Genomic DNA, 10,581 nt, shown 5'->3' on the forward strand with positions numbered 1-10,581 from the left:
TTGTGAATTTTGTACTTTGGTTTTCTAGAGCCCACTGGATTGCTTTCCAATGTAATGAGATTCCAAACGCATGAATGACGTGGAAGCACTGAGCTGATGTGACTTGAAAGGATTAGATTTTCGGTACGAGTTCGAACCTGTTAAGGTAATTGATTGTCTTCTGTGATAACTTCTTGTAGAAAAGAGAATGAGTTAGAGAGAATTCACTTTTGGTGAATTCAAACTGATAGTTAAAGCCAACCAAGACGAAAAGGGAAGTAGTTTTCGTCGGAAATTAAATGTATGAACAATTCACATTTGTGATACATAAGCTCTGGACCACAATGATTTTTTGCCTCATATGCTAAACACAATTCAACAACATTTTCAACACTTTGATAAGAGCCAATCCAAGGCATATCAAACGACACACGCTCCGCAAATCTTAACCTTATCGCCTCTTTCAAGTTTAAACTGGTAAATTGTATTGACCTTGAAATATTCACTCGTTTTGTAAATGCATATTTATTTCTATTTACTGTTTTTATATAAATAACCTAAAATTAACAGTAAACAAATTAGAAAATTATACAGAACGCAAAGAAATATTCCCACATTGCTCCAATTATTGGATATTCCGCATAAATTAATGCCTCGATGGGTTGTTACCTCCGGTTTGGCTTCTGTCTTAACACCAAAATCCTGGCTCAGCTCAGATTCATCAACATCGATAGCCAAAATCACATCTTCATGCAACAGAATTTCTTTATCAGCACTAAGAAATGACATAAATAAAGCACAATATGTCAAAAAACGATCGAAAACATTTTTGTTTCTTTTTTTTTAGTTTTAAATTTACCACATTTTTAAATCTTAATTCCATTCAGATCTTTTCAACTCGATGTGTTTGCGCAAACTGATGCCTTAACGAGAATAATTGGGTAAGCCACTGAGTCCCCATACCCGAACTACACACACACACACATACAAACTCAAACCTTTTCCCCTTTCGTTTAAAAATATTGAGAAGGCGAAGGGAAGGGCAAACATTTACACTGTTCAACCAAACTTTTACCTCTATCGTAGATGTCCCATACCGTATTTAACTTTTTTGTGACTCACATCTTTGACAAAACTATTTAGTTATCTATTAACTATTATACATTAAATTTATAAAAATTATGAGATCTATTTATTAGCTTGTAATTGTCAGAAAAACTTTATAAAATTAATAGCTAGACTAAATATTATTGATTTAATATTTCAAAAATGACATTTTTGTTGTCTAGTGTTTCAGTATTGTATTGAAAGATTGCATCATTATGCATAACTATAGAATGTATTAAAAAAAATCATAATTTTTGAAGAAAATTTGGGATTTCAACCTTTAAAACAAGGTTTCCCTATTTCTTATTCTAATTGAAGTTTCGACGATTCTCTAAATATCTAAGCAATTACTCTCAAGAGTTTAGATATCAACATATTTATCTGGCCTTTTTTATACATTTGTATAAATAGAAGCTATGAAGAACTCAATATACTCTGTCATACAGAGAATAATGAGTATTATGACATCATATGAAAACAAACTCCATCGAGATTTCATGTCATGTCATCGTAAAGTTATCAAAGAAGCCAAGTCTTTGCCCAAGCTCATATACCCTTTTTTTTATAAGTTTAATATTATAATAATATGATCAGAAAGATTTTTTAACTTTGCGCAGGCACATTAATAAAATGCTTAAATTCCAAGTTTCATTCCATTATTTTTTGAATTTCGATCGTCAAAATACACGGACAGAAGAAAACTATTGCTCATGCTGACTTCTGACTTTAACTTTATATTTCCCTCTGCTATAGCATAATAAAAGAATATTTAAAAACCTAAATATATATATGCAAAAGCATACATTTATTTACATTTTTAGTGCAATTTTTAATTAAACACGTTTTTCTTATCACAAAAAAAAATGTATTTTCCATTTAGCTGAGTGAATTGGTAAACATTAAACATGTCAAATATTTACCCAGCAACAAAAAAAAAAAGGAACATTGTGTGTACATATTAGGTAAAGTGAGCCATGTAAATAAACTAAACATTGTAATGACCACAAAATAAAATATGCGTAAATGAAACTACTTACTTACATATTTTGTATGATTTATGGGTGTGATATGTGTGTGTTTTGTGTGTGTGTGTGTGTGTGTGTGTGTGTGTGGGGTGGGTCTTGATTTAATTAGCTGCAGGGTATTTAATTAAATGAATAATCAATTGGAAAACGAAAACATATTATTAAACATACTTAAATTATGTAAATAACACTTGATAAAATAATATTTTTATGGTGTGATAAATAAAAACTATTTTTTTCACTGTTAAACAATATATTATGAAATTAAATAATTTTAGTAAATAAAAAAAACTATTTCTAAACTTTTATACACGCACATTTATTGCATTATTTATCGGTAACAACAAACTTAATTATTTTAATTAAATGACTTAAAAATTAAAATCAACTTAAAAGACGCAAGGAAAATGCTCATCAAAACAAATTTTGATCAAATAAGAACTATTACGTAATGTATTATCATTTCGTATTATTCTCGTTAACTATATTAAATTTCAATACGGAAATTTTTAATTATTATTATTAAAGTTTGATTGCCAGCTGAAAATCTTGTTATCTTTGCTTCATACATATGTATGTAAATCTCCGATTAATTTAATTATAAAATTTGCAGCTGTTTCGGAAGTGGAACCACTCATTATGATTCAGTCTCTAGAGACCAAATTTTATTTTCAAGTATTTTATGAATAATATTTCCTTTGGTGATTGTTGTACATTATTTTTCCAATAATGCTTATTGTAAATACTCGTCATATTTTTTACTTAAAACCAAATGATTCAGCACTTAATTGGCAGACTCTATGCATATATTGATTGTATGTATATATTGGGTGTAATATAGACTTCGTTATGATAGTAATCATTATGGAATTTGGGGAAATCAGCGGTAGTCCCCGTCTCAAACATTTTTCCAATTGTTTCTAAGACTTCTATATAAACCAGAAGGTCTTATGGCTAGTCTTTTCTTACCTATGGCCGTCAAAGTGGATAAACTTTATATCTAAGACGTCTAAATTTGGCTTCTAGTAGTGATCGATTCATGTCTCCATTAGCAGTTGTTAGTCATTCATTAAATGTGATAAAGAGTAATGCCTTTTTCAGTAATAAATCAAATTAAAAGCATTTTATATTAGTTTTAGGTCAGCCAATTAACTCCGTACCTTTAGTAAAACAAATAACTACATAGTAAGATCGGAATTCCTTCCATCTCTTGCTCTTGGAACTCAATTGGTCAACTGGCATCAAGGGTTTTATGCTGTACCGAACAATTTTAATTGAACCTGAATACACATGGATCTCTTTGTCAACGTCTCAATTTGTAGATAACTCAGCATTTATTTGTATGCTGAGTTTGGCTTGTTTATTTCCAATTGGCGAGCAAGAAAATTTCAACGAGGGAAAACCAAAACGCGAATCACACATAACTGGTGTATACAAACCAGAAAATAAAGGGAAAAATCAACAAAATGTATATTAAGGGGAAGAGGAATGAATGCACAATATAACTCACTAAACGCATAGACTTTAAAAATATCCTCTATTAAAGAATTTGACTTTTGAAGGAGCTTAGATCTTTTCACGATACTTGTTACGTTATTTTCATTATTTTCCTTTCAAATCAATCTAACGATTATCAATGAGGAAATTTAAAACTGTATTTTTTGCTCATATCTCTTGGATCATATTTCTATGTATATAAAATTTAAGATTTGTTGACCACGCCTTATAAAAATTATCACACAAAACATTTTTCAAACTATAATAGTGATAGTATTTATATAAACAAGTAAGAGTACTTATGTCCATGGCATAAACATACCCTCTGTATTTTTCAATTGCAGGGTATTTAAACATCGATACAACTTTGTATGTAACAGAGCAATAAGAAAGAAAACGACAGAATGATGAATTTGTCAGAGCGTAAAATTAACACCATTTTTTTTTTTTTTTTTTTTTTTTTTTTTGGGAAAAAACAGAGAAAAGAGCCATTGAAAGAGTGAAAAAGAGAAAGAGAGAGAGAGAGAGAGGGAGAATAAGAAAAAACGAGAGAATAGTTTAGAAGTCATAATTGATAAGGTTGCAGTTTCACTTGTCAACTCTCTTTCTCACACACCATTGAAAAATTTTCTCACTTAGTCGCTCTCAGTCAGCTATATTGTCTATATCTTATCTGACTCAGTAATAAAAAAAAAAAACAACCGACTTTGTATTTGTGCTATTGTGGTTGTTGTTATTGTTGTCGCCTTCAATTAACACCTTTCAGCCAATGTGTGTGATAATGACGCAGACTTGTCGCTGTTACGGCTGATGGGTAATCAGGAACAATATCAAAGACGAAAGTATTTTTTTTTTTTTCAGTTAGCCAACGAACGCGTTTCATTATGGACACGGAGGCGCAGATGAAAAAATCGGCAGCAGCAGCAGCAACAGCAGCTGGATCGTCAGGTGGCCACGATGAAGTGGATTTTACTAGCGGCTTTGAGACACAATATCAAAAGGAATATAGCATCTTAAGGCCAAATATTTATATACCACCGCCGGATAAGAATTTTGCATGGTATCGCAATTGCTCGACCATTGGAATGGTCCTCTTTCTGGCCACAACATTTCTAATTGGCAGCATCCTACTTCTAATACAAATCACAAATGCCAGTGCCTTGTTAATATTGATTATTATCTGTATCTATGTGGCAATTGCCGTAATCATGATTTGGTTGGAAGTGCAGAGCATTAAAGTGCGGTGAAACAAAGCGAAACGAAACGAAACGAAATGCCGATAAAGAAATGTAATAAGTGTCTAACTAATTAGTTCAATTAATGCTCCATTATTAAGTATTGTGTAAACATAATTGGAAATCAATGACAAAATAATCTAAATAATCTGTAAACTCCACGTTTTAGGTATAAGTTTTCAATAAAATGACGAAACAAAGTCCATGTGTGTAAATCGACATGAAACCAACATTCTTTCTTGTGCGTGTGTGTGAGTGTGTGTGTACCCTCTCTTTCAGGGATATATGTATGTATCAATTGTGAACAACAGCTTGTGACATATTGTGGAAAACTATTGAAAAACAGTGAACATGTTGAATTCTTGTATCAGTTTACTGTCTGAACTTTATGAAATCGTGAAATGGCATAACTCTCTTCTGAATCAGATCCTAACTTTATATATACGACATTTGAGGCAACAAATAAAGAAATAATTCACATAGCTTCTGGATTTTATCTACAGCAATAAAAACTTTGATCTTTTATGTTGCTTTCTCACGTTTTGCTAGTTATCAGATTTGACAAGGTGGCTCTAAAACAACAAAAAATGTGTTAGCAACGTTGTCTATTCAGCTATTTCACTGCTCCGCCCTTAACTTAAAAACTGAGTTGATTAGTAGAGGCAAGATCTCCACATTCACTATCCAATCCCTACATATATCAAACATGGACATATAATAATACCAACAAAACAAAGCAAAACAATTTATGTGGAGAAGTTTGAATTTTATTTAAGCTCTTTAAAGTTCAAGTAACAAGAGACTGATAGAGACTAGATGGTAAATTACAGAAACTAAGTTGGAACAATTACTTACTAGTGTAAATAATAATATACATTATAATTTCATTAAAATCTTATGTAACACAAGACAAAAATTGGGAATATTAGGATTCTTGATAGATAAATTGTATTCCAGTATACCATCTAAGGTCGCCATGTGGGATTTCCGCGCGCCTCGGCCGGATTACGCTGGCAACGCTTCTGGTCACCATTCTCCAATGGTCTTGAAGGTTTAGCTTTGGGCTGACGCAAGCTTAGAGGCATTCTAAAGGTTCGTTGATTCAAATGTTGATTAAGTTCTTTACAACTACCACCGTAACGAAAACCATAATTCTCATTTCGAAAATACTCATCTTCGTCACTCGATGTATGAAGTTTAGGGGTGGACTTTGCTTGTGTTTTCCAAGAGTTTTTGGCCAACAGATTTGATCTTGTTGTTTTGACAGCTTCTGCATCATTTACCGAGTTGGAAGAAGATCCACTATTCAACAGTTGGCCAGTGCTGCCGGTATCAAGTTTGGTGTTCGCTGCAATCTTTTTTAAGGAAATAGTCGATCTGGACGCCTTTCGCATTGATGTAGGCGTTCGGGTAGCTCTGGCTGTAAGTGGTATTTTGCTTACAGGTTCCGGACGATTCTTCTTTTTAGCTTCCCAATCCTCTGCGAATCGCTCCAATATATTCTTGCCATAGACCAAAAATGGAACATTCTCTCGCTGCATATAATCCTCCACCAATTTGGTTAATTCTGCTTCAATCTTGCCCAATTTAACGCCAATGGCTTTGCGTTCACGTTCTTCTTTGAGTAGTTGACCTCCACGATTGTTGAAGCGTCCCGGCTCATGGGCTTTGGTCTCCAAAGCCTCCATACGAGTCCATAGTGTTACGCGACGCTTAAACAAGTTAAAGATGGTTTTATTTTTTCTATAAAAATTCATAACGTCTTCTAGTTCCAGTTCATACACATCGAGCAAATCTTCATTGCCAGAGTCGTTGTGTAAAATGTTGAATCGCATGCGTTCCTGATCGCTTTTCAAGGTGACATCGCACCACTTGGAGAACTCAACACGCAGATTCTCCATATAACTTGGGAGATTCTGCATTCTTAAGTTCTGACAGCGTTGCAACTCCTCCAGAAGTATATCAAATGAGCGCTGATTGTAATTTGATTTGCACTCTTCTACTTGTCGCCTACCAAATGAATCAATTACATTCTCGCCCAGACAAATCCATAGCGTTTGTATTTTCTCGAACATCACATCAATTTCATTCTTCATTTGATCCACCTGAGTCTTATACGTTTCATGCAGTTTCTGAAGACTGTCCAATGTCTCTGGTATTGGATCATGATTGATTGCATTTAATAATCGATTTTCATTTTCGCTACTGGCCAAAAGGTCCAACGTCTTCATATCCTGATGAATTTGCTGTCTCAACTGTCCAATCTCGTTGAGAAGCAATTCACGTTGGTCGGACATTTGTTCCAAATGCTTACGAAATGCCAATAAATCGTCGTCAGTAGCTATTGGATCCGTCGATAAGGGCCGGGGCAGTTCACCTAATTCTGCGCACAGCTGCTCCTGATGCAATAGCAAGTCGAAAATCTCGGCCCGACGCTCGCTTAAGTCCTTTTTGAGATTTTCGACGCTATTGTCCAGATTCAGTTGCCACATTGTTAGGGGCATGTCCGAGGGCCGCTGATCCATGACAACCTTTCGATTTAATTGACGATTGAGGTCATCGGTGATATTGCTCAATCTCGATATTTCGTCCAAAATCTGTTGTTCCTTTTGCTCCGATTCATTAATTAGATCATTAAAAAATAAAATAATATGATCCTTAAGACGTAGAAGATATTCATGGCATGTTGTAGGCTCAAACATTTGATTCCAAATGGCCTGCAAGAGATCGACATATGCGGAGGTTTCTTCAAGAATAGTCGATTTAGTTGTGGTGTTCATAATTTTTTTTTTTTTTTTCAACTATTTTTAAGCAATTTCGTAGTCTTAATTCTATTCCGCCAGTGTAAGTACGTGTATGGATGCGGAGTTTTTGTTTTTGAATGATAACTTTTAAATAACTGACTACATTGAAAACAAAACTAGCACGACAAACGATATGGCACCGCCGACTTTGCAACACTTTTGAAATGAAATATAGGATTTGAATTTGAAAGCAGCATTTGGCATATTTTCAGCTAGGGATGAGCAAATGCAGCGATAACATAAAACTCTACCACATTCCGCTAAAAGTGCTAGAATATTTTAGCGGAAACTTATCGATTTCCATTCACTAAATTAATTTTTAAAAATATCGAGACCAGCCCATCACTAATGCGAAGCCAAAGATTGGTAGCGTTTTTTACCTTGTAAATGCATCCATTTGTTAAATTTATACTTCAAATGAAAATGTTGTAGGCAATAGATGTAAAAAAACAAAGCCGGAAGGAGTCTTATAACCAATAATTTTCAAACTTTGTCTCTCAATAGTCGTGCCATGATGGCCGTTGTAGAGTACATAGATGTGTCTTTGCCCAAGTAAAGTTCTCTCTCTTTACCACAAAATTGTTACCACGCCATCACGAAAATATTCAATTTTATCCGTAAATGTTATTCACAGTTCACAACCTGATTTGATAATGATAAATTAAGTTTAAAAACACAATAGCCAATATTTGTAACTAGGAACAAATAATATGCGAAAGTGTACAGCTTGCACAGATTCTCACACTTCTATCGATAATCTTTTACATTAATCGAATAGTGTCTTAATAGAAAAAAGGCTATTAGCCGATTAATATTTTTAAAAATAGCTAAATCTAATACTTACAGCTAAAATCAGTGCTGTTAAATTCAAAAACAGTGCTAGACAAAACCTTAATGTTAGTTTTGATAAAGAGATTAGCTGATCCTTGCTCAGTTTCAACTTAATGTAGATCTAATTTTAACAAAAACACAAAGTCACCGCCTGTTTACCTAGTCCATTTACTAAGACTGGTATATAAGACTTCTTAATCATCGAACTTATCAATAAGTGATCTATCTAATCTATAGAACTACTTAAAAGCTTATGTGCATGCCAGTTGATGATAACAAAAGGAAAGTAAGCAAAAAAACTGAATAACCACAAATGAGTTGTTATTTTGTTTAGTTAGTTTAACAAACCTTATATTTGTGGACACAAATTAGCATTTCTTGTTTACACAATACGTATGAAAATCAATAACTCGGTCAAGGCAATAATTATGTTCTAATAACTTAAATGATAATGATATGACCTTACATAGTTAAGATAAACTTCCACAATGTGCGGAGATGGCCAATCTAATCTACCTTTTATGAAAATTATTTATCAATGGTTTTTAATCAATAAAATTTACAACAATTACATTAAAATTGGTAAATCATTTAAACTTTTAAAAAGAAATCGGAAACATAAACCTTTAACTTGGTCTTGCATTTCAATAGGTTCCTACGGATTCTTAGTAAACTACAATGTATTTTAATAATTCGCCAATTATTTCAATTACATTGAATTGGTATAGAGTTATTATTATTAAACAGTTAAAGACGAAAAATGTCCTTTTGTTAAACTTTTCAAAACATTTCTTAAACTTTAACTGATTCTAGCTTAAATTGAATTTTGTTGTTCTTTTATGTGCATATTGTTTTCCATTTCATGTTTTCAATGCTTTCTTAATTGGTTTTCACATGCCAACTAGCTGAAAAAATCTAAATAACGAAAACAAAAAAAAAAAAAAAAAAAATCAACTGGTATAAGCCGAAACCTTAGTACTCTTTTTAGTTGTTTGTTATGCAACTTAGTAATCATTTTGTGGAACTCAATGATCGATGTAAAGGGAACTTTTTTTAATATATTGTAAAAGTATGTATCTGTAAAGCCAACTTTTTACACAGTTAAGCCACTGTTTTACCGCTGTTTATTTAGTTGCTGGAAAAAGTTGACTTACACACCACGTCTAAGTAAACCCATGGTATATTAGTCAACCAGACAAAACGTGTCATCACAGGTGTTTAGCGTACCACATCGACTTCTTTTTAAAATGCATGGGTAAATTGCGGTAAGACTTAAAAAAATAACCGCTGCCAACTGAGTTAATTGTGTTCATGAGTTTTTGAGAATTTCTACTTATAGATGACTCATATTAAGAAAACTCTGCGGTCTCCCACCATGTCACGTTTGATTTAAACTAAATTTGTAAGTTTTGTGATTAACAGACATGCATATAGAGAGAAGAGAATTAACTGTGCGTTACCAGGACTTAAATATTTTTACAGTTCATACCATTCTTAATTACTACAGTATACAGAATAGTCGACCCCAACGCATTCAACTGACAACAAACAACCATTTGTTTGTCCCTTACAGATGTAACAGTTGCTGCAGGTTGTCTGCGGGTTTGTGCAAAAAAAAAAAAAATAGATACTAGTTTAATAGCTAAAAATATTGTAAACATTTTCCAACAACTAAACAAAACGGCGTGAAAAAATCACCGACCAAAGAGGGAGAAAGAGGGGAGAGAAGTGAGAGAACTACAAACAACTAGCACGCGTTGGGCCATTAAACTTTAATTTCCGCTGGTGACACTTTTTTCTCTGCACAGTTTTTTTTTTTTCAGCAGGTTGCAGGTTTTTTTTGCTCTCTCTCTCTCTTGGTTGGAGGATTGAGACATGGATGGCAAGGGCAACAGCCCGACTTACCTTAATTACTCACAGGATTTCAAGCCATGCTAATTATTTGCAGTGTGCACTATTTTGGCCCCAGACGAGGGCAGCGAACATAGCGATGATGGGCGCCAAGGATGTGAATGGTTGGTAAGAGGGAATGTGAATAAGGATGAGGACCTTGCCAGAGCATTTAATTATAATGGTGGAAAAAAAGGGACGAACATTCAGCTT

General features: G+C 33.4%; 2 protein-coding genes and 1 long non-coding RNA gene across 3 annotated transcripts; 1 reads left to right on the forward strand and 2 right to left on the reverse strand.

Annotated features, from left to right (window-relative positions):
- Positions 1–485: 485 nt before the first annotated feature.
- On the reverse strand, positions 486–901 carry LOC137577562 (uncharacterized). Its single transcript, XR_011032425.1, has 2 exons — positions 839–901; positions 486–754 (listed from the first exon to the last, which is right to left on the reverse strand). It is a non-coding gene; the product is annotated as an uncharacterized lncRNA (long non-coding RNA).
- Positions 902–4,395: 3,494 nt separating this feature from the next.
- LOC137576883 (uncharacterized) lies at positions 4,396–5,043 on the forward strand. Its single transcript, XM_068290222.1, has one exon. It carries the CDS (start codon positions 4,493–4,495, stop codon positions 4,853–4,855), a length of 363 nt encoding a protein of 120 aa, XP_068146323.1. The 5' UTR covers positions 4,396–4,492; the 3' UTR covers positions 4,856–5,043.
- A 651-nt stretch (positions 5,044–5,694) lies between these two features.
- On the reverse strand, positions 5,695–7,788 carry LOC137576516 (protein regulator of cytokinesis 1-like). Its single transcript, XM_068289685.1, has one exon. The coding sequence runs from the start codon at positions 7,621–7,623 to the stop codon at positions 5,809–5,811; it is 1,815 nt and encodes a 604-aa protein (XP_068145786.1). The 5' UTR covers positions 7,624–7,788; the 3' UTR covers positions 5,695–5,808.
- Between the last annotated feature and the right edge of the window lie 2,793 nt (positions 7,789–10,581).

Source organism: Drosophila tropicalis, unplaced genomic scaffold, assembly GCF_018151085.1.
Source record: "Drosophila tropicalis isolate 14030-0801.00 unplaced genomic scaffold, ASM1815108v1 contig_1187, whole genome shotgun sequence".
In the NCBI taxonomy this organism is placed as follows: domain Eukaryota; kingdom Metazoa; phylum Arthropoda; class Insecta; order Diptera; family Drosophilidae; genus Drosophila; species Drosophila tropicalis.

Bases quoted from the DNA above. Each gene is read 5' to 3' on its own strand.
- LOC137576883 (XM_068290222.1), top strand. From the start codon at position 4,493: ATGGACACGGAGGCGCAGATGAAAAAATCGGCAGCAGCAGCAGCAACA.
- LOC137576516 (XM_068289685.1), bottom strand. From the start codon at position 7,623: ATGAACACCACAACTAAATCGACTATTCTTGAAGAAACCTCCGCATAT.